Below are 26,754 nucleotides of genomic sequence, written 5' to 3'. Positions count from 1 at the left end.
GTTTCTTTTGTTTTTCATTTCGTTCTACTTTATTGATACGCGATACTGCGATGGAGATGGAGTGGAAGAAAAAGGTAACGTATGTACACAGATAATGCTATATTTACAGTTCGGTCGTTTCCAAGTTCCGGGCGCACAGTGTCGTCTCGCTGTCCCGCTTGAGCTGATAGTTGGCGGCGTTGTTCGCTTCGGCCCCGGCGAGACCCTTCCGGGCCTCGTACTGCAGACAGTTGTCGATGAAGAAGCCCGAGCTGAGCGATCGTTCGTACTGTGCGTCGATCGCATCCTTGCACTTGTCGAACTCGTCCTTCGCCCATTCGCCCTCCGGTGTGCCGCTGCCGATCCAGATCGGGTTGCTACCCTTCATGCTGTGTTTGTTCGTGTTCGGTACGGCGCCGAGCACCTCCTGGTACATGCGACTAGGGCCCGTGGAGCCTGTGACGAGGAATCGAGTGTTAGGAGGGTGTTCTGAGAAGACTTCAATGAGAAGCACTTACCAAAGGCAGCTATCTTCGCTGCCCGTAGCTGTCTGCGGTAGGATAAACGCTGTGAGATCGACAGTCCTATTACAACGATCAGCAGCGCGCCAAGCAAAATGTTGGTCACAAACAGCCATATTATGTTGACCGACAGTTCGTCCATCTCTGCCGTTTGGACCAACTCCGACGCTTGAGTGTCTAGGACATTGAATTCCTGCAACGAGAGCATCAGTTCCGAAATCCGAAATGATTGTAGGCAGTGTAGATTTTACCTCGCCACCTCCAACTCACCTTAAACAGTCGATCAAGCTTCTCCACGTGCGTATCCAGCAACTGCAGCACCTGATGTACCTCCAGCACGGAGTTGTTCTTCTGATCAACCAGATGCATAAACATGTCGCTCTTGGTCCTATCAACCGAACCGTCCGGATTCTCGTGCACCCGTATATCGTCAATGTTCACGATGCATCCACTGACATTGCTCAAGATCCTGCAACAATCACATCCAGAGTGAGTACTAACCCTGCAAACACCCCTACCTACCAAGCCCCACTTACTCGCGAAAACTTTGAATGTTGTGGCGAATCTCGGACGGCCGTTGGCGCAGTATGAACTTTACCCGCTGATCCTCCCGTATCAGATAGATGAACACGTGCGCCCGATCGTGGCAGCCGTACGAATCGTTCGCCAGCACGGAAAAGTCAAAGTAGCCACGCATCGACTTCTGGGGGAAAAAGTTCAGCAACACTTTGCCCGTGTCCGCCTCGACCAGGAACGGATCGCTGCGCAAATCGTCCAACCCCTCGGCAAGCGTTTTCCGCACCTCACCGTGCCGATAGTACCGAACCAATCCGTTCAATCCATCGTCTTCGTCCGTGGCCTGTTGAGAAATTGTCGTAAGTGTATACTGGGGACTGTTTTATCTGTCTCATTTCTTCGGGCTCACCTGCAGTTGCAGAATGGTGGCACCGAACAGCGACGACGTTGAGATTCCGCCGGTGAATATTTTCGACTCAAACAAAGGCGAGTTGTCGTTGATGTCGTTTATGTACACAGTAGCCTTTAAGATATTACCCGAGTGACCTGTAGTGTCCAACGATAGATTCGCGTTCGTGCACTCCTCCGTCGCCTTAATGTGCAGCTTGTACAGAGATTTTTTCTCCCGATCGAGCTCTTTCTCCACCTAAAACGATGATTTCAAAGAATGGTTACTACACTTCGCTCCTTTTTGAACCCCATCCCTCTTCCACACATACCGTTAGATCGTGTGTCACTGGATCCAGTCCAAAGTGTCCATCCTCGTTGCCGTGCACGATGTAGTAGCAAACCACACTCGCCGCCGGACCGTCCAGCGGGTCCAGATAGTCCTGGTCGACCGTGTCGGGCAGGCGTATTCGTTCCGTGCCCGGTGTCGTGTGCTCCGTAAAGTTAAGACTGATTTCCTTGAGCAAAAACTGAGGTAGATTGTCGTTGACGTCCCGCACGTACACGATCAGATCGACCGTACTGCTGAGCGGTGTCGGTATGCCCTGATCGTACGCTTCGATGCGCAAATCGTACATCATCTGCTGCTCGCGATCGAGAGGCGCAGCGAGGCTAAGCTCGCCCGTCTCCATGTCGAGGGAAAACTTGCGAAAGTTGCCCATCGTGTCCATCTTCAGTCGGTAGCGCACAATCGCATTTTCGCCGACATCTTCATCGTACGCGTGCACTTGGAAAAATGGTTTACCGAGCGTTGTGTTCTGAAGGAAAAAAAATACAATTAATCTCACCATACAAAGAAGGCATTCCGTTATGTCCTATCATACCTCAAACACCTTCACGGTTGTATTTCCACTGGGGACCACAAACACTGGCGCATGGTCGTTGAAATCTGTCACACAGATGTCCACCGACTCTCGGGCCGTGTTCGGTACGCCTCCCAGATCGCTCACTATCAGCTCCAGCGTGTAGTTGCCGTGCAGATTCTTCAGCGGACCGCGGGAATATATTTCTGCGTACTGGGCCGACACCTGCTGGATGTAGAATATCCCCGAGGGGTCCACAATGTCGAAGCTCAGTTGACCGTTTCCATTGGTTGGATCGTCCGCATCGGTTGCCCGCAGCTTCACGATCGGATCGTTGATGTTGTGATACTCGGTGATCATACTACACCCGGAAGGTTTCTGGATCACGGGAACATTGTCATTGTCGTCCAACACGTGTATCCTTGTACGACGGAAAAGAAAGAAAATTAGTTAAAAATCTTGAACCAACGCACTGTACCTTGATTGGACTTACAGTATGTGCTTAAAAGCATTGCGACTTTCCCCATTGAGATAGCCGTAAGGATAGTTATCCCATGCCTCTACTGCCAACATATACTCAGCTGTCTCTTCCCGATCCAATGCTCCCGCTACTCGTAGTATTCCTTTCTCCGGATCAATGCTAAACTTTTCCTGCAATTACAGTTCATGTGTTAATCAAACATCAAGATTCCTAATTTCCCAATCCTACCTTGGAGCTAACACGATCCAGTATGTACGTGATGCGTCCGAAATCCCCATAATCTAGATCCTTCGCCAGTATGATCGCTATCTCCGCTCCCACGCTTGCATTCTCCGACACGTAGTAATCGTTCACGCTGTCCACAAAGTAAGGATTGTTGTCGTTCTCATCCAGCACCTGCACGAACACCTCCACAAAGGACGCTCTCGGCGGCGTGCCCGTATCAGCCGCCCGTACCGAGAAGTTCAACCAACTGTACTCCTCGTGATCGATCCGATTGCGCACCACAATCTCCCCCGTCTCGTCATCAACGTGCAGCAGCTCCAGCACACCCTTCTCCCCTTCCAAGCTGTACTTGACCGTTTTGTTCTGATCGGCATCTTCAGCCACCACCGTACATACCGCCACACCGTACTGACTGTTTTCCGCAATGGAGTGCTTGTAGAACGGTTTGCGGAACTTGGGATTGTTGTCGTTCTCGTCGAGCACGGTGATCTTGAGGAAAGTGTTTGCCATCTGGTCTCCCCGCTCGGCCGCTACGTCCTCCACCACACAGGCCAGCTTGATTTCGGCAATCTTCTCGCGATCCAGCAGCTTTGCTATCTGTTGAATGAGCCGCGAATAAGCAATAGTTGAGCTTTATGTGGAAATATTGAGAAAAATCTTGCTTACCTTGAGCAGTCCATTCGTTTCGTTCAGTATGAAGGCCGCCGCAAAGTCATAATCGTCCAGCTTCACCAGTGCACCCTCCTCAGTCTTGCCCTCCGATAGGCTTCGATCGATGTAGTACCGCAGCATTGCACCCTCGTCCGGATCGGTGGCCATCAGCCGGTACACCTCGGTGCCGACGGGCGTATTCTCGCGCACAGCCACCGCCGTAGGGCCGACAAAGTACGGTGGCTTATTGTTAACATCAGTGATCGTTACGTTCACCAGACAGGATCCTTGCAGCTGCTGATCTCCATTGCCACCATCGGTAGCGAACACCTCCAGCACGTACGTTGACCCCGAACCCAGCGCATCGGGCGCGAGCAGATTCGGATCCAGCGAGGCACCGTGCGTGATCGATATCTCGCCTGTACTAGCTCCTATTACGAACCTACCATCACCACCCTGCTGTATCCGGTACGTGACGTGGTTGTTGGGAAAAGAACCATCTCCATCCATCGCGGTCACGCGCAGCACGGGCAACCCGCTCGGTGTGTCCTCTGGTATGACGATCGCGTACTGTGACTCGAGAAAAACGGGCGCATAATCGTTCACGTCCTGCACGTACACCGTCACCTCGACCTGGGCAGTCAGCGGTGGCTCCCCACCATCCGCCGCCTCAATGGTAAGTGCAATGGTTCGCGTGTCACCACTACCGCCACTGCTTTCCAACCGTTCAAAATCAACTGCTTCACGCACTGAGAGTCTTCCCGTGCGCCTATCCACATGGAAGTAGTCGGAATGGTGAGCACCAATCAACCGATACTCTACCGCACTGTTCGGCGAGCCTTCTAGGTCGCTATCGCGCGCTTCCACCACGATCGGGGACTCAAACTCAAACGCATTCTCCTTCAGTCTCACCTCGTACCGCTTCTGCACAAACACTGGGGCATTGTCGTTCACATCGAGCACGTTCAGTATCAGTGGCACTGTGTTCCGATTGCCCCGACCGCCATTATCACGGGCCTCCACCGAGAGGTAGTGCTTTTGGATGATTTCACGATCAAACACGGGACTTTCCGATGCCATAAGCGTCACCGTGCCAGCGTGTGGATCCAAATGGAGAAAGCTCGAGATACTACCAGTCAGGTTCGTGTACCGTACACCCTCCGTGCCGAACAGGCCCGAATCACTATCCGTTGCTTGCAGCTGCACCAACACCGTACCGGCTGTCACATTCTCCGGTACATCAATTTCGTAGACGGGCTGTGAAAACTCGGGAAAGTTATCGTTCTGATCCAGCACGACCACCCGTATCTGGGCGGTACTGGTACGACCAGCGGACTCAACCTCACTCGCCACCACTGTGAGGGAAAGCTCCCGAACCCGCTCGTAATCGAGCATGGACGGATCCTTGACACGCAACCCGAATGTGGCCTCGTTGATCGCTCGCTTTGGAATCACCTCGAAGATGTCACTCGGCGGATGGAGCGACAGTCGAAACGTGCCATTTTTACCCTGATCGTAGTCAAACACCTCGTTGATGCTGCCGTCGATGAACCGGGCCAGCGTGTTCTCCTGTGCGTTCTCGCCAATCTCACACTCATAGCCGTCGCTTCGGAAGCGTGGAATTTCATCGTTCACATCCGTCACGATCACGGTGATCTCCATCGTCGAGGAAGGCGCAGGCTGACAATAGAAGAGCAGCAAGACGTTAATGTTACTAAGGTTGAATATAGTATTAGATATCACAATTGCTTACCTGTAGCTTGCTCTCTTCAATCGCAACCACTTCCAGTATGAATGCACCGTTGATCGGATTCTTGGAGTCCTCTCTGTCGAGCTTCTGTTTCGTTCGCAGTGAACCCTTCAACCGATCAATCTCAAACAGCTCACTGCCGTTGTTTGAAATCCCGTAAATAATTCGATTGTTGATTCCTCGATCACCATCCACAGCTTTGACTGTTGAAAGAGAATAGATCATGCTTTAGTGTGATCAGGATTGTGATGACCTAATTCATTCCAATTACCTCGCATCACTTCCGTTCCAATTGGAGCATCCTCGGATATTCGTACCACCGGTTGCGTTACCAGAAACTCGGGCGGCTGGTCCTCCACGTCCTTCACTCTCACGAGCAGTGCTGCAGTTCCAGTGTTGATCCTTCCCTTTTGTATGATAGAAGCAGATTATATTACCTCTATGTCTTCAACATTCATCTCCTAAATCCCCATGTCCTCATACCTGTATCGCTCGGTCAACTGCCAGCACATTGATGTGATAGAAATGTTGCCGCTCGTAGTCCAGCGCTCGGGCCAGCCGTACCACACCCTTCCCATTGGAAGTGGAGATCGAAAACACGTTGTTCTCCTCGCTCAACCCTTGGATGTAGTACACGACCTGCCCGTACGCACCCTCGTCCTTATCGACGGCCTCCAGCGTGGTCAAAATCCCCGGCGGACTGTCCTCCGCCACCTCCAGCACAGAGGCGAACGGTTTAAAGATCGGCTCATTATCGTTGATATCTTCCACCAGCAGCAGGAAGCTCTGCGTCACGAAGTTACCCTCACCGAGCCGCCCATCGGTGAGCGTGAGGATGAGCGTGTACTCTTCGCGTGCCTCCCGGTCGAGCTCGTGGTTGAGGTAGACGAACGCTTCGCTGGAAGTGTTCTGTTTCAGTCTTATGATGTGGCTGTCGGCACTCTTCTGCACGCCAAAGGTAAGCGGATCGCCATCCGCATCGTACCCACGCAGCCGGTAGATCAGCGTCCCCACGGGCGTCTCGGGGAACTCCCTCAATCGTATAACTATTTCCGCATGATCGTCGATCAGAAACACTGGCGCACGGTTGCAGCTGACCAGGGTGGCGCTTAGGATGAGGCAGAGCACTAGCTGCGTGAGGGAATGAGATCCGGCAGTTGAGTCTAACCGGTGGGCCGACGGTTTGAGCCGGCAGACGGTTCGCTTGAGTATTTCCATCTGTAGCTTATCGGTTGAGCGATTCTGTTCCAGGTTCGAGCGGCTTTCCGCACATCAATGAGCATTTACAGGTGTCTGAAAGTAGCAAGAAAAGAAACGCTCAAACGCTTTCAAACTACTTTCGTGTAAAGTGATCATCATGTTGAGCTGCCGTTTTGCCCTGTTCTTAAATGCACCTAAATTGATTTCTTCAAACCTCTGCAAATGATTCGCAGAGCTATAACTAATTGCATCCTTGGGGAAAGTTTGAGCAAAAGAATCGTGCTTTGCTACCGAATAGTTTTAATTACGCCTTCTGAAAAGTTCCAGGCGAAAGCCCGCCCCAACAGCTCCCCACAAGTACACAGCACGGCCTCGGATGGTGCGGAGTTAGTGCTACGGATGAAGCTGTAAAAACAATTCCCTGGAAATTGCTTTCGACCCGGCACGACCAGCACAACAAACACACACAGGCACACAAGAACAATATTCTTTGCCGTTGCTTATTGATTCCCGGAACTGTGTACTGGTACGATTGAAAACTCTCTTACATGTAAGGCATCATGAAACATGATACACTTTACAGAAAAACTCAAACCCCCCCCCCCCCCCTCAGCACGCGAAAACTTTTCGCCGCTCGGGGTTTTTGTGTGTTGCGGTACTCTGGCCGGCCAAACTTTGGCCAAACTGGTCAGGGAAGGAAAGGTCTGTTACCAACTACGGGCTATGGTTTCCACTCCCTCCCACATCGGCCCGGTAGTAGAAATGTAGTTCAAGATCGGGTGCGATAGTTCATGTTTGCTTATCTTTCTCGAGGCTTCCAGCTCGGGCCTTGGTGTAAATAAATCTTCATCTTCTCGCTCTTCCCTTTCCCAACGGGTGAGCATAGAGCGCCCCCTGGATAGGGGGTGGTGCAACGGCGCGTAATTACTTTTCGCCGTGGAATTCGCACACACACAACCACACATACACTTCACGGTCACAGACAATGAGGTGAACCGTGAACGTACGTGCGCGTCGATGAGAAGCGGCCTGAGTGAGTTGTGGACGATAAGAATCGTGCAATTGTCTACGTCGATGTGAAAAGCACTATTCTTAAAGATTCTTCACTGTATTTTCATCAAATGAGGTAATGGCTATTTGGCTAACATTTCCCACGGAAAACCCCATGTGATGCCCATGCTCGACTCAATCGCTTTGGCGACTTAGACGCATAAGCCGCATTGGCCCCACCTTGGCCCATTACAGATGAGCGGAGCAAACGTTGATTAAACTGCATATTTGTTTTGAGGGTACTTTAATTGGTGATACTGTGCAGCGGTTTTGGACGAGCAAGATGAAAGAGGATCATGGCGCGATCTATTTCAGCGTTATCGTCATCTTTCTAATTTTCGCACACTGTAATTACTGCAGTTCCTTTTACCGTCTTTCGTAATCAACTCAAATGAATGATACACGCCTCTTCTTGTGTGGGCTAGTGGACTGCCTGAGGGATATAATTACACGATGTGATAGAGAAAATATCAATGATTACAACCTAGAAAAAAACGTCACATGAGTTCTATCTGTTTGCATGGTGATGGTGATATATCAGCAACAAATGTTGTTATGGCATTAATCTCGCTAAAAATAACTATTTTTGTACATTTTATCCTGATAAAAGAGCGTTTTATCGTGTATGGCTACCAATAACTAGAAACGGTCATTATCATGCTTAAAGAGATTTCATTATGAATATGAGCTATCAGAGCTACCGCAAAGATCCGAATTTAAAGAAAGCCTTATATGCAGCAAATAAGATTATTGAGGAAATTCTCAGGTTTGAAGAAACTGCCATTCAACCCGTTTTTTGATAAAAAATTAAAGTGACTTTAATTCGTGAGGTTGCTTTCGTCGCTAAACCATGCAGCTTGTTGGAGTCTATTTTGGAGACGAAGCAGAAGTCTTGCTTGTTTCATATTGTCGCCCCAAAATTGAATAAAACAGACAAGATCATGATTCGCTATCAGAAAATTAGGTTAGATTAGGCTGTCTACTTTTGGGCCTAGAATCCTTAGAAACTAATAGACATTGTAGGGCTCAAGTTTGCTTCATAGGAGTGTTATTGTTAGGAACGATTGATGATCTGTGCTAATGTACGTTTTGTAGTCCAAGAATCTTCAAAATTTAAACGAAGCACGTGTCAACACTCTGTATGGCAGTAAGACATCACTCAACGCTATGATTCGATGTAGATTTATTCAACATTCCAGTCAGTTTGACTTTACCATGTCCATGCCCATCTTCTAAAACTCTCTGTGAAAAACGTAATTTGAAAAATCCCTCATATATTCATCACTGCATCGTCTGCAGATGTGAAATGTGTTTGTATCTAGACTTCAACTTAAACTTAAGATCTTTGTTAAACCGTTTACTGGGGATAATGATAAACAGTAACAACGACAAAAGACCTCCCCCATTAAGTCGCAATGTTTTGAAGAAACGATGCTGCAAGATTGATTCATAACTTCAATGTCTTACCTACCGCGTTTAAGCAACTCTAAAGCAACATAGATCGTTATAAATTAAATTACCTGCTGCTGACCATTCTCACTGTAAATTAAAGATGTTGCAAGTTAACTGCTCCATTCCCGGCAATGTTTTACACCGAAATGTCGCCCACCGAAACCAGCGCGACGAAAAATGTGTTCCAATTTGTGAACGGCTGCTATCAGAGGGGGGAAACAACAAACACACCAATCCCATCCCTGATGCTGATAATTTACGTCCTCTCCATTCTCTCCAAACAGAGACAAATCACTACCCATTTAATTGATCCCTCGTAGCAATTCTTCTTCACGCGGGCGAAACCCTTTTACGGTGTATGTATGTGCCTTTTCCCTCCCCCTAAATCGAGCTCCAAACGAACCATTTAATCGCATCAATCAACGGTAACCACCTCCAAATTGGACCACAAAGCCGGTAAGCCTAACCACCGCCCCCAAACCAAACCAACTCAAGCCATTGCTAATTCCACCGACTGCCCTAATTCCTAATTTTCCGCGGAAAATAAACACTGCGCCAACGGCAGCAACAGCAGCAGCACCACAAATGACAGCGAGCCACCGACGAGCGCTCACGTAACTTCGCCTACTGCGTTCCAATTTTTGCCCGAAAGGAATGGTCGCTGCTTTCCCAACCCAACCGTTTCCGCTCCGCTCCCTGCTTCCCCGCACACGGCAACCGCACACCACCGGGTGGAAGGTCGGTGACGAAATCGTTGGCCCGACGGCCGTGTCGTACGCGCTTGGCGGAAAAATGCTACACCACGCCGAGTCGACGTCGCACAAACGCGCTCGTGTTTACATGAGCACATTACAGCATTGCTCGAGCCACCCGCCGGTCGAGGTACATTATGCGATATGAACTCTCCACCTTCACCGCCAGCAAGCCACACAGGGGCTGCCACACAGGGTGATGAAAATGCGTGGGAAAATTAAAAGACTGGTCAACCGCACTTCATTTCCCGCACGCCTTCGGAGAGGACGGATGACGGGTGCGTGCCGGATACGTGGGAAAATGTTGCGCTAGGTTGCGTTTTACGTCTTTGCGTCGCAGCAAACGGTGTGCCGGGTGAAGTGGATGTTCGGTGCGCATATCTTACTGCTACAATCTTGCAAAGGGTACCACATGGTTTGCGTATGCAAACAGAGCCGTCAACTGCAGTGCTCTTATCGTTGGTTTGTGTTAATTTTAAAACAGGCGGAAAACAAGAAGCTTCACCAGGTATTTTATAGAGTGGCTGTTGAGAACTCAATAAAAATGTCTTCCTTTGAATGAAACGTTAATTTCTTGGAATGAGTTGTTAATGCTTCTTTTTGGCTGTTCGGTGTTATTTTCAGGACATGTCCAAGGTACCGAATTGATGCTAATTTGAACCATAATTTGCTCGAAATTAGTTTGACCTGCAGGAACCTTTCTTTCTCTCTTTAACCGGAAAATTCCACGAAAATTGTCGTACTTCAACACTTGAGGAATGCTTTCCTACACCCACACGTTACATCTCAACATAAAATATCATTTAATCATGCTCATCATGCCCGCTCTCCGTTTGCGTGAGACAGCTGCAAAATTGCAACTAAATGCATTTCACCCACCTGAAGATGCTTCCCCTTTTACGCCCGTCCGACGCTTTCAGCTCCACAAGCACGTTGTTGTTTAGCACAAACTTTCTCGCAATCACTCCCTCAGTCAGCAAGCTTTCATTCGCTTTTGCTTCTGTTTTTGGCTATAAAACACAAACACACACACACACACACACGTGTACACTTCTTACACTTCACTTTAAACCGATTACACTACCTCATTCTTTACCACTTCGCCTCACAACATCAACAAGAGCCCTTTAACGAGCATCCCACACACCGACCGGCTGATGGGAAGTGGTGAAAGTCACAACATAGTGGTGCGGCCGCAAAATGGCTTATCAAAAACATAATTTTAATTCACCTTTCCTCCACCTTCACACTGCAAAAGGGTGAGAAACTCGGCCCCGGTCGGGATGTTTTTGTTTTGCTATCCTCCACACTTCCACACGAACGCAAGATGATGGCAGCAGCAGCAGTAGCAGCACCGGGCCAGCACTAAAGTGCACTCATCCCACACACACACACAAGAGAGAGGTAGCCCTTTTCGTTCCGCCTTTCTAGTGCACCGGTTTGGAATGCACTTCCACGTTTTTGCTTCTCTCGTTGGCTCGTTTTTTTTACTCAACCACTTTGCGCCAATTTTTGGACGCAAGACACGAACCCCACGGAAGATCACATAATACGCGCTCCCGCACACGAACGCACCACCACCGGGTCAGTGACGCGTGTTACACCGCCTCGCTTCCGTTCTGCTTCAGATGCCTCCGATCCGTTCTGGTCTGCAGTCGGCGTAGAACTCACCAAACTGCACTGCATCACCCCGCAGTGGCCAGTGCAGTCTTCTGCCACCGGCACAAGAAAGAGTTGTTGTTTTTTTTTCGGCACTTGCTTCACCTGTAACGCTGACTGCGCAAACAGGAACAGATTCGCGCGGACTGACTGTGTAGCAGACAGCAACACGCTGAAGGGGGAAAAAACAAGCAACCAAGAAGAAAGCAACCGCTCCAGAGCGCACCAGCGTGGCCGTGAATCTGCTCCGAGAAAGCTTGGATGTTTTACGAAGGCACACACACACACGCACGCGAACACTCGCTCCGGTTCACCGCGTTTAGGTCACTCGGTTCCGGCACCAGGGTTTTGGGCTTTTTGCCACCAGGTTGTAACTGATTCGGTCGTTAGGAAGGAAGGAAGGTTTTTTCTTTGTTTGTTTCCTACACAACAGCCAGCATACACCGCCACTGCACAGCGAGATACTGTTCACCACACCACTGGACCACACTTGGCTGGTTGCGATGGTAACGCCGCTTGATGATGGTTTTGACAGGATTGAAGCACTCCAGCAACAACAAAACGAGGGAAGACTAAACACAGACCAGTCAGATGTCACAGACAGCAATAACAGCATCAACTGGACAGGTAAGCCCCCTTCCGGTAATCACCAGCAACGGCAACGCAGGGGGAGGGCCGAACCCTTCGAACGATGTAACACAAACTCCACGGGGCCCACGGGGTAGCTCCTGCCCGACAGTGTGACTTCTGGAGCATCCGGCAGATTCGACACCACCGATTCGACTGAGTCAGCTCAGCGACTCGTTGGAAACGCTCGTCCGGTCCCGGGGACCGTTTCCATTATTTTCCAACTTCATTTCCAAACGCTTTTCTCGCTCCACCGCTCCCCTCCCCCCGATCGGCGTGGTTCCCTTTCTACCACTCTGCCGGGTTAACCCTTGAAGGTACAAAAAGAGGGAAACACTTCCAATAGTACAGCTGATGCTGCCCCTGGCAACGCGCCATCCGTTGCTTACTTTAATTTCCAGCACGATTCAGCACATTGGTGCGCGCACCCAAGAGTTGGAATGCTTCAGTGCGCACCTTCTCTCCTCCCCCCTCCCCACCGTACTTCTTCACCCCATCGCTAGTGGGAAAAACGTACAGGCATGCAAGGCGAGAGTCAACAATGCGTAACGCGCCACGGCATCGGCATCCGAGCACAAATGGCACGCCGCATGAATTAAGTCCCCCCCCTCTCTTCCACACACGATTCTACACCGTTCTAGCAGCATAAGGTGTCTGTATGGCTGTATGTATGTGCCATGACCCCTCGAAAAACCCGATGCGTACCATATGGAACAAGGAAAGGGACGTCCCATCAGGTTAGGTGCGGGAGTCATCCCAACCTTACACGCAGAGAGAGAGAGACATAGAGAGGAACGCAATTATCTCGCCGTATGGTGGGCCAAAAATGCAAATCAACCACAAGACTGCCAATGTGCATGTGTGTATGTATATGCGTGTGTGTGTGTAAGTGCAGATGTTCTTGAACCGGAGGCGCATCGCGCACCATTTTCGATGCTAATTAATTCAATGCCAACCGTTCCGTGAGGGCAATTTTGGACAAAAGTGACACCCGCCCGTCGGCAACAGGATTACCCGGCGGGAGGAATAATTCCACTCCATCCTTGGTGGTTTATGGGGCTTTCCAAAAACCGTCTCCCAGGCAAAGCAACAAAAAAAAAGATAGAAGAACACATGTTATCGACGCTACGACGCGCGCGCGTACGGCGAACAAGTTAATGCAAAAATGAAAACATGACCCAAACCCCAAAGCCCAACAACAATTATGTACCGTCCCACAACCAACATCCAGGGTAGGGTGAAAGGGCTTTTTGTTGATGGTGGTGGGACGGGTGGATTGTTTTACCTTTTCAGCGCTTTCGAAGTTGCATTGCAACATCTCCCCTCCCATAAAGCCACCCCAAGTGGGCAGGTGTGTGTGTGTGTGTGGGTATCATAACCGTGCCGTAAACCGTAAACCTAACGGAGGCCGGTTTTACGATATTCTTGGCACTGTTGGGCGACACCCAACACTCCCCACCTCCTTCCCCCTCTGCCACCGTTACATAAACATGTAAACATTGTCATGCGGGTCCAACGCGGCCGTTCCAGTTCTAATTGTGCTTACTCCAAAAGACTTCCGCGTAGTGCGGGAGAGAAAACTTTGCCTTCTCCACCACCTCCTCGAGTGGCCGGATTTTCCGCCTTTGTTTGTGTTTTTGGTGTGCGCTTCCGCCTGCTAATTGACTGGATGCCCGGACGGCCCACGGTCCCCGGTGGTATGGCACGAGCACTGTCCGGTCCGGTTGCAGATTGTTTTTCCGTCTGGTCCAATCCAGAGCCCAATTTCCCTTACGGGGGCTGTTTGTGCTTTTGTGCAGTGTGTGTGTGTGTGTGTGTGTGTGTTTCGGACGCACGACAAATCGGTTGCGTCTTCAAGCGTTTCTGAGTCCTCGTGTTGCTTCTCGTTCCCGTTGCGGGTGGTTGAGGGGGGAACGTTTTGGACTAGTGATGGGTAAAGTTGGTTCCGATGCGACTCCGAAAATTTCGGATCCGACTCCAGAAGGTAGGTTCGCCTGTACCGGAGCCGTTCAGTATCGTCTGGAGCTGCCGGAATCGTATGGAGTCGTCCGGAGTCGTCCGGGGTCGTCTGCAGTCTTTTGTAGTCATCTGGAGCCGACTGTAGTCGTCCGTAGTCGTCCAGAGTTGTCCAAAGTCGAAGTCGTCCGAAGTCGTCCAGAGTTATCTGTAGTCGTCCGTAGTCGTCAAGAGTTTTCCTAAGACGAAGTCGTCTGTAGTCGTTCGGAGTTGTCCGTAGTCGTTCGTAGTCGTCCGGAGCTATCGTCCGTAGTCATCCAAAGTCGTTCGTAGTGGTCCAGATCTGTCTGTAGTCGTTCGGAGTTGTCCGTAGTCGTTCGTAGTCGTTCGGAGCCGTTCGTAGTCGTCCGAAGTCATCCAAAGTCGTCCCGAGTTGTCCGGAGTCTTCCAAAATCGAAGTTGTCCGTAGTCATCCGGAGTTGTCCAGAGTCATCTTGAGTCGTCCGGAGTCATCCAAAGTCGTTCGTAGCCGTCCAGAGTTGTCTGTAGTCTTCCGTAGTCGTCTGGAGTCGTCCGTAGTCGTCCAGAATTCTCCAAAGTCAAAGTCGTCCGTAGTCGTCCGAATCCATCCGGAGGCGATCGTAGTCGTCCTCAGCCGTCTGTAGTCGTCGGTAGTCGTCAGGAGTCGTCCGTAGTTGTCCAGAGTCGTCCGGAGTCATCCGTAGTCGTCCGGTGCATCCAAAGTCGTCCGTAGTCGTCCAGAGTTGTCCAAAATCGAAGTCGTCCGTTGTCATCCGAAGTTGTCCGGTGCCGTCCGTAGTCGTTCGGAGTCATCCAAAGTCATCCAAAGTCGGAGTCGTCCAGTGTCTGTGTTCGAAACAAAGGCCGGTACAAAAATTACCCGCGCAAAGCATAAGACAAAACAAAAACACACACACAACGAAATGAAATGCCTAATCACAATCACATTGTACCTGCCGACTCCGTACAACTCCGGATGACTGCAGACGACTCTGAACGACTCCGGACGAGTCCGACTCCAACGAACGATTGCTCCAGAGAACACATCACTAGTTCGAACCCCAGGACCCCGCCGAAGAAATGGTCCAGTGGGTTCCGAGTTGACTGCTCACCTGCCGGCTCACCACCAATATTGTGCTGTGTGCTTCCTCCAATGGTGGGGGGGGGGTGAGTGTTTGGAAAAGTTTAATAGAGTTAGCGGACAGGCTGTTGTGCCGGTTTTATGATTGTGCCGCGGATTGTTTTGCACCCGTTGGTCCCCGTCTTTTTTCGACCTGAAACGGATCACTGAACCCGTTACCGACGAGGAGAGAGGCTGTTTGCCTGTGAACCGTGCTCCGGGGGAGAGTGCTGAAATGAGTTTTCCCATTTTTTTTTTGTAGGAGGGAGAGAGTTGGAACCTGCCTTCCTGGAACGGTGTTCCACCGCTAATGGTAAGATTAATGGTCAGCTCTTCCCCATAACGTGCTACAATGTACGACTGATTGGCTGATGGTTCGCACACAGATTAACACGTGTCCCTGTATGATCACTTCGCTCGATCGGTCCGCAAACAAAATTATCCTTATCACAGTTGTCTGAAACAAAATAATTAATTTTGCCCCTCCATTCGAACTTCTCTCCAGTCAATCATTCTGCTGCGAGCGATTTCCACCGCTCAATCGATCGAAACAATCGAAACGGAAAAGGATTGAAAGTGTACGAAAAATCTTCCAAAAGTTTTCCCACCTTTTCATGGCGAATGCTACACAAAGCTGGTGCAAATGAAGCGATCGGCATAAACCATACTGGCTGAATTTGCACTCCAGCCTCTGCAATCTGCTGCAAGTAGTAATTAACCTTCTTTTTATTTGCTTTTTTCGCTCTCTTTCACGCAAAACTCTTCCAAGCGAACATTCGATGCGAAGTTTCGTTATCAGTTTTGAGCACCGAGTACAACTTTTTCGCTCTGTGCCGACGTTTCAAGGTTAGATTGGTAGACCGCCTGTCGGGGAGTTTTTGTTTGGGTCTAATCGCACCAAAAAAAAAACAAGCATCCTTTCCGAAATGAATTTAGCAATGATTTTAATTAACAATTCAGCATTAAAATTTCGTGGAATCGAATCAGATGTCTCGAATCCAACTGGAAAAAACGAGGGAGAGATGGATTCGGTTCAAAAATCGTATTTGCAAAAATCATCAAGAAATTAATTCCAACCATCTGCGCACACAACACAGACAAGCGAACGAACGAGGGGACCTTTTCTTTTTGTTTGCGATTGGAACCTTTTTCTCGCGAAAGCTGGAAATATGTACCGAAGCGACAATCGCCCATCAAGGAGTTCAAAAATAGCTCCACCAAAAACCCCTATTTGATCAGGGGGCAAACTGTCAGTCAAAATAAAAAAAATGCGCTTGACAGATAATCGAAAATTGTCATGCAAAAATGTCCAATGTCAGCCTACGAAACAACGTTCAATCACTGGAAAAAGGGGACTGGAAAATAACATTAATAATAAATCTCATCGGTAGCTGGAGCCGCTCCAAAACAGAGCTATAATATTCCATGAATGGGACATGCTAGCTACCACCAGCACCTGATGGTAATTAATTCAATTACGCTCGCCAAAGCAGTGCTTTGAGTGCAATAATATTGCTCCATAGTTAGTGCCTTGGCCGTGTCATTACGAGGTACACCCACCCACGTGGAGCGCCCACCAAACCCACCCCGCTGCCGATGTGCATTCCAAGCGCTTCCATGCGCCGCCGTGCGTTTATTTAAATACAACCATCCACTTCCACTGCTGCAAAATGTAATCTAAATACGGCACCATCATTGAATGAAGACATCAAGCGCCACCGTATGCCACCCAGCACGCACTTCCTCCACCACCTTCCCCATGTTGCTGTTCCCTGGGACAACTTTCGTAGAAGTAATTGATTTTCTCGCACTTTGCGTCGTTGCGCCGCAGATGGTTCCCTTTTTGCGCCGGTGTCACTTCCAATGCGCCTCTTCCCCTTTTTGTGACGGTGTCGGTTGGTGGCATGCATGACAATCTTCCATCAAACGGATATTAGCTAAGCTTTCACATGTACCACCCACGCATGCTGACACACACGCACGCACCCGCAGCCACCCACCGCACAAGACGTGTGTGACACGCGACGACGACGACGACGACGACAACATCGACACCGACACCGGTGTCTTTAAACGTCGTTAAACTGTACCAACCCACCCGCTTCACATTGTGTGGTTGAAGGGCGCTGTAACTGTAAGTCTTTTGAGGGGGATAAATCGAAAAGCTTACGCCAACTAATGCTATTTTGCTACACACACGCACACACAGAAACATATCTTTATTTCGTTGGTTTTCGCTTTGTATACAGCTTCCTCCTATAGACTGATGTGCGTACTACACCAACACACGCTCACGCACACACACTTACATGCGGATATGGTATCATTTCAATTAACCTTTGGATAATACGATGAGAACGGTCGTTGCTGGAACGTCGCCTCTTAAACCCTCCCCGAGAAAAAAAAACAACACAAAAAATCCCCCCCCCCATCCCGAGAGCACGAGAGCGTTTCCCGGAAGAAGGGCATTAGAGCCTCGCACCAGCCCTAGGTGACACTGTCGACACTGTCGGCACTTTCATTGCACTCCATTATCGACTGGAAGGTGACAAGGTGCGGTGTCGGGCCGCCGGTGTCGCTCGGCGTACGGCCCAGCTTCGGTCGCGCCGTCATCCGCTCATCCTCTTTGGTGTGGTGCGTCACCGCCGCCGCCGCCGGCACGTTCATGTACTCTGCACCGCCCGCAAACACCGGCACATTCGAGGGATACATTACGTAGTGCGATTCCTGCTTTCCCATGCCGGCCCACGAGCCGGCACTGTTGCTGCTGCTGCTGCTGCTGTGGCTGCTGTGGTTGCTGTGGCTGCTGGCAGTGCTGGAGCAGCTACCGTTGCTGCAGCGGTTAAGCGCACCGACGAGCGTCCCACTGCCCAGCCGCACGCCCCGCACCAGGTGCAGCTCTTCGCTGATTGGACGGGGCGATGGCGGCACCATGTAGTTCTCGTTCTCGGTCCCTTTCGGCCACGATTTGCTGTGCGACAGACGGCGGCCCTCACTGGGCGCACCGTCCGTGGGTGTGCTAGCCGGAGGCCCCCCGCCCGATGATAGTCGACCGCCGCTGCTCTGCTCGGAATTATCGCTACCCATGCTGTTCATGCTGAGCGAGAGGCTTTGCGGTCGTACCACGGCGTACCCACCGTTCGAACCGCCGCCGCCCGCCATCGAGAACTTAATCTCATCGCACACGTCCGCACCGGGCGGGTCGCTCGCACCACCGGCCGACCCATTCCCTGCCCGCTGCTTCGCCGCGGCCGCCTTCCCGCCCGCCGGGGAGGCTTTGGTGCGCGAGAAGAAGCTCCGCATCCGCTCGAACGGTGTCGGCCGCTTCAGCTTGTCCTTCAGCTCGCGCTGTATCTGCTCGTAGTGTTCGCGCATCCGGGCCAGCTGGTCCTGCTTCTCCCGGAAGCTCTTCTGCACATCGTTTCGGTTTTTCCACAGCGTCACGAGCTGCTCCACCTCCTGGATCGAGAACACGTTGTTCTTGAAGTCGGAAATGATCTCGAGCAGCTCGTCGTCGACGGTGCGGCCCTCGGCGGAGCTGCCGGTGTTGCGCCGGCACCGGGGCAGCCCGGCCGTGGTCGTGCCGTACGTGTCCTCGCTCGCCGGGTCCTCCTTGCGGAAGCTTAACCGCACGTGGGAGGCCGCCTCGGTGGTCGGCTGGGTTTCGGGCACCACCTCCGGCACGTTGCAGTACGGGTGGACCGGAATGTTGGACGGTTGAATCATGTAATCGCCCATCGGTTCGGCCGTCGCGGGCAGTGGGGGTGGGGTGGGAGTGCGCTCGGTCGGCGGTGTGAAGGGTGCATTGGAGGGCTGCAGCATGTAGTCACCGTTCGTGACGCATTCGGCCGATGCGGTTGAGCCGGCTTCACAGTTTTCCAGCAGGTCGGAGCATTCGTTGCTGAAAATGTCGTACTTGGCGGCCCGCTCGGCGGATTCCACCGAACGCAGCGACCCGTTGTTGCAGCGCCGGTCGGTATCGCGCACCACATCAAAGTTATCCTCGTTCTCCCCGCAGACGTCCTTCTCGTCCGGGGGTCCGGGCGGTGTCAACTCACTCCCCGCCGGACGGTCGTTGAGGTAGTGCATGTTGATGGCGCTCGCTCCACTGCTTCCGTCCACCTGGTCCGACCCATTCGCACAGCTCATGTCGATGTAGCCCTCCGCCTGCTTTAAAGCGTGCACGTGCGACAGTATCTTCTCCGCGTCGGTTTTGTTCTGCGTACGAAGGGGCAGACCGGTCCCGTGCTGCTGCTGCTTCGGCTGTATCATCACCTGGTCCGAGCTGGCGCCACTCACGCCCTTGAAGTAGTGGTACATCGTGGTGAGTTCGTTCATTTGCTGCAAAGAAGAAAAATGCAAATGCGTTCCAATCAACTCCACCCAGCGGTTTGTCGTCTGCTGACGCGAAACTTACCGAGAAGTTCTTCAGTGCACTCGCGATCTTGTAGTGTCCCGCCAGCTCCGCAATGTCCGACGGCGTTCGACCGTTGATGTTGCGCATTTCGCACGCAATCTCACCGCCCGGTGATTCGATCAGCTGCATGCAGAGTCGCTCCAGGCCCCAGCGGGCGGCAAAGTGCAGCAGTGTCGGATACTCTTCAGGATCTGTTCCGGAGAAAAGAAAGAACCACCGTGAGAAAATGCGCGTTCAGTTCTTCCATCGGTGGGAAATACGTACAGATGTCACGATGGCAGCCCATCTCAGCACCACCACCACCGCTGCCGTAGTTCAGCAGGTTGTAGTTCGGTGGAACGTTTCGCAGGAACGCCTTCAGCAGCAGCAGATCCAGCTTGTCCCGATCGTTCGTCGACAGACCGACCGACTGACAGATCAACTCCATCGGTGCATCCTTCGAGGACAGGATCTGCTCGAGCTCGCGCATCTGGCTCTCACACTTTAACGGCCGACTGCCGAGATCGATACTGTTCTTCTCCAGCCGTATCTTGATCATCATCGAGATCTCCATACAAACCTCTGCGTGATCGATTCCCAAGAAAAAACAGAAGAAGAAAAATCCCCGAGACCGTCAGTTCTTCCCATCCATCCATTCATCGAAAACCCACCATATGGCAACTTCCGTTTCGCGTTACACCCTCCACCCGGGGTTCCGCGAAGGTGAGAAACATTGGGATAAGCCCCGATCACATCAACCTACCTGGCACGCTGAACTGTATGGTGTAGGGATTGCGCCGCTTGATGTTCGTTATCTCGATCGTTTGGTCCGCCTTCTCCACCTTGATCTTTATCCAGTCCTCCTTGGTGAGCGGTTCGTGCAGGATCAGCAGGATCTTGCTCTGGCCCACCTTCACCTTGCGCGGGAACAGCACGAACGAGTCGTGGGAACGGTGCCCGCTACCTGTACCGCTCGCTGCCGCACCGGGAAGATGGCCCGCTGTACCTGTGCCGGACGGGCCTGTTGGTGAGGTCGGTGTTTTCGGTTCCGTGCCGGATGGTGTGCGCTGCAGGACGGTTTGCTGGCGTAGCGCCTTGCCAAGGATGTCGGTCGCAATGCCGAGCAGCTCGCTTACGAAGGCGGTGTCCTTTTCGCGCACGGAACACGTTCGCCAGCGGGAGTAACCGGGCAGGGAGGTTTTGGCAAACTCGTTCACCGCACACTCGGACACGTCCAGCAGCATGCCGAGGACGCGGTTCGGTGTGAGCAGGGCGTTGAGTTTCGTGTGAAGCAGGGAGGGCGAAAGTCCTAGCAGGGCTGGACAGACGACCACGATCTGCAGTTTGGTGGATTCGCACTGCTGTATGATGTGCGGGGTTTGCTGTACCACATCCTCGTCCAGCTTGATGTGGAGGAATCTGAGCAGGAGATCGAAAGGGAAGGGATGTTATTGTCATGAGGAACTAAATGCAGGACTCGGAAGTTCTTCAATTACGGAACACGGCCTGGACACACTAAATTTTACAGACTGTATACTTCCATCCAAGGCGACTTCCATCACTATTGCAGGGTTTCCCAAGGTGTTTTGGTTCGTTTTTTATCGTTCCCAACGATTTATGGGCATCATTCCATTGAAAATCAATACAAATGATTCAAAAATATCGGAGAAATAATTCGTGGGAGGAATACAAACAAAAATTGAGAAGCAACAAAACAAAACATGAAAAACGCTGTATCGTATGCATCTGACTGAAAGTGAAACAGAAAATGTTACAGCACACCTGCCACAAAGAGACATTTGTCTAATAGAGAGTGACTGCAGACCTAACCCGTAGGTACCGACTCACGTAATCTGAACGTATGTCACCAAATCTCCATGGAGAATGAACCTTGTAGCAAATCGCGTTGCTTTTTATTGAATTGCCTCAACATGCTGAGTCCAAGACAGCGAGCTGAAAGACGCCAAGCAATGCTAAAACCAACGTATGCTAAAACCTGCCCGGACTAAGAAACAATCTAATCTTTTATATGCAGATGTGGACTGCAACATTCCTACGTGATTCTGAAAAGCTTCCCGATTGTCTCGATTGACTCGATGTCCGTCATATGCCTAAATCTTTTCCACAGCAAACTATTGGCGATTTTGTACTTCAATTTTATCAGACTTTTGGACCTTGAAAACGACATAAACGTCAACCGTTAGTAAGAGCAGATCCCGATCACAACGGAAGGAACTGGAAGGGTTTAGCGCTTCACTTCGTCATCGTACATTAGTGGCCAGACATATGGGTCAAGAGCAAGGACTGGGTCACTGTGAAGTGATGCGGAACAGGTATATTACGGTCACAGACTGTCTGATTCCCGGTGACGTCTTGTTTATGACACTATTACCACACAAAAACACTTCTGAAACTGATCCCGTACATATTAATCATCATCACTATCAATTTCACTACAGAAGCCGACTGACATACACACACATACACACACACACACTAAACACTTGATACTCACTTGAAGGGAAGCCGTCCGCGTTGCTTGGTGATCTTGTCGAAGCACACCTTCAGATGGTTGACCCACAGCATGCCGTGCTCGCTGTGGCGTGCCGTCACGAACAGCACGTCCATTGCAGCCGCCCGTAACGTTCCTGCGGAATGAGATGAGTCCCCGCGATCGCCACACTATTACTGGAGGATTTTTTTTTTTACGCAGAGGAAACACTATCGCACCAGAGAACACATCCACCCACTCCCACACACGATGTAATGAGAGAGAGAGAGATCGGTTGTGTTTCAGTGTGGAATCTGGAAGCAGAATAACCTCCTCCGCGGAAGCGCACAGCACTGCTAAAAGCCAACAAGCCCACTGTCACTGCAACGCGATCCGCCAGCAAAATGTGCAGCACGCCGGAAAGAGTGCTGCCCGCGGGCATGGCAGCGATCGCTCAGCGCGGACAACTCGCGGCGAAAAAACAGTCACGATCACGTCTTCGCTCCATCATCATGGTCGCGCGAGAGAGGAGGACGCGCAGATGGGTTTTGTTTAATGTGTTTGTTTTCCGGTCGTTTTGTGTGTACAATGAGCGCGCGCGCGCGTACGCCCGTCACCCGGAGGGGATGGGACGGTAACACGAGCGCGTCCGTTCCGCCATCCGTGCGGCGGGGAAAAAGGAACGTGATCAAAATAAAGGAACGAAGAAAGAAATGGAAGGGACAGCAATGAAAAGTAGAAGAGGAAGCAAAAAAAAAACAGGCAGCGACTCATTTGGACAGCATCGCAGTGACTGTGACGGCCAAGCGGATAGGGCGGCCACTGAATTTGAATGCATGGTGCGTGATGTTGTGGTGGATGTTCTCGTCACACACACACACAGGGGGGAGGGAGTGCCTCTCAAGAGCAGGAAGGAAAGGTGTCCCCCATCATAAGCAACAGAATCAGAAAGGGAAGAGAGAGAGAGAGTGAGAGTTGCGGTTGGGTGTGGGTAATTAGAATGGAAGTGGAAGCATTAGAACGTTTGCTGGAGCTTAGATGGCAAATTTCAAAAAAATGATAGTGACACCACAATGCCTTTCGACACTCTCTTCCGCGCTTTCTCTCTGTCTCTCTCGCTCTCTTCTTCGCTATCGCTGGAAATGGGTTTGTTGTCGAGCTGCCGGCCCGGCTCCAATGGTTCAATATGGCCCTAGGCGGAAATACACATCAACCAATCCTCCATAAAGGCGGCGCAAGCAACCGGGGGCTTGCGAGCACAAGAACCCCCACAAACCATAAACGGAACTGACGCGAATGGCACTACTACTTTGGCGTTTTGCGGTGCCTGCTCTTTCCTCTGGTGCGTTCTTTGCGTGCCCTGTACCCTTTCCCTCCCAGCTCCCAGGGTTTGTGTGTTTGCGTATGGTTCTTGAGCGGCTCTGTTTCCGCTTTCGCTTGCGCGCGGGAGCATCGCACTTACCGGAATCGGATGTGCTGCCGGCGGGTTGAAAGGGGGCTTTCGGGGCGGGAGCGTTCGGCACCTGCAACAGACACACAGCCAAAAGTAGCGTTTTATAAACGGTTTTTTGTTGCGGTTGTTGTTGCGCAAACGGCGTTGATGGAAAGGCGGAAACAAAGCGTAGAAGGACATTAGCACGAATTGATGTAAACCATTTGCGTATTTGTGGTAGAGGAGGATGTGGGAAGAGGAGCTAAGGGAGGGAAGAAGGAAATACACAGGGCGAGGAATAAGACACCACACGCACCACGGGCATACACACACCAGCTTACCTCATCGATGGAGGTTTCATTTTTCATCATCAGCTCACGGCCGCCATTGTGCTCCAACTGATGCTGCTGCTGCTGGTACTGCTGCGGTAGATGATGGCGATGAGTCGACGTCCCGAAGGAATGTCTGCGCCGTTCCGGCAGCGTCCCCGACCGTCCGACACTGCGCCAGTGTTGTTGGATGTGTTGTTGTGGAATGTTTACAAAGTGCTTTCGATTAGCGCAAAGTGGAACGAAAACGCAGGCGAACGGGCGCGCGCGAACAACTTACGCAAACGGTGGCGGTGACAGCGGAACCGCCAGCGGGGCCGCCCGTGACGCTCCATCGTCCTCCAGGATCGGTGCAGCGCCGCCCGTGCACGATGCGCTGTTGCTCCGGTAGCGAAAGATCGCGCCGTTGCGGGTGGGCGGCGTCGGCGGGGACGGCGCCGAGTCGGCGTAGTCCCCCCCGCGCCCGTCCACGATCGTAGCAGTGGTGGCGGCTCGCTTCAGCTTCGAGTAGGTCACCAGGCGCTTTAAATGGTAGAAGCGGGCCGGCTTCTTGTGCTCCACCGCGTCCGCGGCCGATTCGCCGGACGGACCGGACGCGGCGGCATCTTCGTTAAAGTAGTTGGGATTATCTGTTCCATTTGGGAAAATGGGGGGAATGGGAGGGGGGGAATCAATTGAAAAATCGGACTCGGAGGATAATCATGCAATCATGGCGGAGAAGATGTGATCTGCTGTTCCGCGATGAAGAACTCTCTGCCAGGCGGCGACGACGAACGACGCCCGTGGCGGATGTGAGACCGACTCACCGACTCACCTGAACACAGCGGGTGTGGTGAATCCATGGTTTGTTTTTAGACGGCTTGTGGGGGTGTGTGTGTGCGTAGGTATACTACTACTTCCCACCACCTCTTTAACAGAAACAAGCTAAAGAAAGATACAAACTACAGTCACACAATCACACAGAGGCACACAGTTCCGCAGCATCCTTTGTCGTAAAAGTTCGTTGCTACGAAACGAAAGCAGTGAGACACTAGACACACGCTGTTGTTATCTGAGATCAGACACCCGTGCCTTCCCCGGTATGGCAAGATGCATTGCTACAATTTGCATATTGCATTTAAACACGCACACACACACACACACAGAGACAAGGGCACACACACACACAAACGCTCACTGCCGGAATGCGACTCTCGGAAGGAAGGCGAACGTTCCGGACGATGCCTGGGCCTCCTCTGCTATTGATCTCACGCGCCGGAGGGAAACTACGACTGGCACTTTAACTGGTTGGCATCAAAGCAGGCCCCGAGGTTTTAGACTGTGTCCCAGACCATTTGTTTATTTGCTTTTCCGTTCTTTCCGCTACCGGGATCTCTTTCTCTCTCTCTCACAAACACACACTCTTCTTGGTACTTTACTTTTTCCGGGTTTCTTCACACGGATGAGCATATGGAATGGATTTTCATCACCAAATTCACTGAAACACACTGTCTTCACAGGGAAGGGAGTTTTCCAGCCACCCCCAACACTCACAGGAACGCACACACGCACGGTAGAATTTCCGGATGCTCCAGCCCTTCCAAGGGGAGCTACAGGCGAGGGCGCGCGCGCACACACAACCGCCCAAACAAAAAGGTCGTGTCGTTCTCGATCGTCTGGCCGCACTCGACTAATGTGCCACCCCGTTCGAAGCGGCGAGAAGAGACGGACATAAACCCCCGCCGCCACCACCACTACGCACTACCAACGCTAGTCCGCACCGAACGTCCGAGACGACGCACAAGAGCATCTGATCGAATTATCTAATCTAAACTAAACTCGTCCTCACGGCAGGCCCGTGACACCGTTGCCGTCTCATCCCGTATGAACGACCGCGAAGAGAAGACATCTCGCTTGCAAACGACGTGCCCACGGACCCTCTCGTCGTTCATCATCCTCGTTCAGCGTGTACCGCGCGCGCAATGCGTTTTTACATTGCGCTTGTAATGTTTACATCGCTCGGTCTCGCTCGCACGCAGGGCCCGAGCGCGCGCGCCCGATCGTTGCTGTCCTATCTCTCTCAATCTCGCACACTCTCCCACTCTAGTTCTCTAGCTCTTTCGTTCTCTTTCCGTCATACCGTTCATGTGCGGGTTTTGGCATTTGGTTATATTTTCGAGCATGTTTTTCACGCGCCCGCTTTCGGCTTGCGCTCCCTTTTTGCTCGCCCTAACGCAAAACACGCTGCGCGGCGTTTCTGTCTTCCCTTTCGCTCATCCCTACGCCGTGCGCGTTGCGCTGCGGATGGTTTTTGGTTTGCGCCGCTTCTCCGCTCTTCCGCCTTCGCTGCGTGCTGCGAACGAAAGCGTGTGTGTGTGTGTTTTTATTGACATGCGCACCGCATCGCCCTCATGCTGCACATCCCACATATATGCGCATACGCATATTGTGAGCGTATGGTTTTTGTTTTTTTGTTTTTTTGGTTTTCGTTTTGGGCTGGTGCTCCGTTTGCTGCTCTAGCTGCTGCTGCTTCCGAGGCTACGCAGAGTTTGTCGAACCGTCGATGCCTGACGCGCCGAGGACGCGTAGGAAGTGTAGGCAGTACAGCCCTTTGCGCGTCTGGAGCGCATGTGGCTTATCCGCTGCAGGCGAAAGGGAAGGAGTGCTGGGAAAAAGGGACACATAAGGCACGGTACGGTCGATCCTCTACATGTTGCGCATCCCTGATGGATGATTGTGGCTCCGTGCCTCTTGAGCTTGGGACGGTGGAAGCGGGTGGAACCCCGGTCGTGAGTATGCTTAAGCGCGGAGGGATGGTTTTATCGCAGTTGGAAGAATTAAATCGTTCAATATTCACACCACGCACTGTTGTGGAGATTGTGGACCGGAAGTGTAGCACCCTTCTTTATTTCTGTTT

General features: G+C 51.6%; 2 protein-coding genes across 3 annotated transcripts; both read right to left on the bottom strand.

Moving 5' to 3' along the window:
• Position 1: 1 nt before the first annotated feature.
• Positions 2–12,319, bottom strand: LOC1281582 (cadherin-23). Its single transcript, XM_061644656.1, has 14 exons — positions 10,707–12,319; positions 5,857–6,666; positions 5,645–5,780; positions 5,377–5,576; positions 3,639–5,303; positions 2,976–3,569; positions 2,760–2,917; positions 2,288–2,687; positions 1,736–2,221; positions 1,426–1,662; positions 1,037–1,359; positions 771–969; positions 498–693; positions 2–435 (listed from the first exon to the last, which is right to left on the bottom strand). The coding sequence occupies exons 2-14, from the start codon at positions 6,589–6,591 to the stop codon at positions 104–106; spliced, it is 5,661 nt and encodes a 1,886-aa protein (XP_061500640.1). The 5' UTR covers positions 6,592–6,666; positions 10,707–12,319; the 3' UTR covers positions 2–103.
• A 5,075-nt stretch (positions 12,320–17,394) lies between these two features.
• Positions 17,395–25,816, bottom strand: LOC1281583 (uncharacterized). 2 transcript variants are annotated; one of them, XM_061647832.1, is made up of 9 exons: positions 24,673–25,816; positions 24,139–24,487; positions 23,871–24,030; positions 23,560–23,620; positions 22,122–22,254; positions 20,370–21,025; positions 19,892–20,188; positions 19,628–19,818; positions 17,395–19,551 (listed from the first exon to the last, which is right to left on the bottom strand). In XM_061647832.1, exons 1-9 carry the CDS (start codon positions 24,698–24,700, stop codon positions 17,698–17,700), a joined length of 3,729 nt encoding a protein of 1,242 aa, XP_061503816.1. In that variant the 5' UTR covers positions 24,701–25,816; the 3' UTR covers positions 17,395–17,697. The 2 variants fall into 2 exon arrangements, with proteins under 2 accessions (XP_061503816.1, XP_061503817.1); XM_061647833.1 differs by lacking the exons at positions 23,560–23,620; positions 23,871–24,030; positions 24,139–24,487; positions 24,673–25,816 and adding an exon at positions 22,337–23,492.
• Between the last annotated feature and the right edge of the window lie 938 nt (positions 25,817–26,754).

Source organism: Anopheles gambiae, chromosome 2 (genome assembly GCF_943734735.2).
Source record: "Anopheles gambiae chromosome 2, idAnoGambNW_F1_1, whole genome shotgun sequence".
In the NCBI taxonomy this organism is placed as follows: domain Eukaryota; kingdom Metazoa; phylum Arthropoda; class Insecta; order Diptera; family Culicidae; genus Anopheles; species Anopheles gambiae.
The sequence above is the reverse complement of the archived record's forward strand: the minus strand, read 5'-3'. Positions and strand labels throughout refer to the sequence as shown.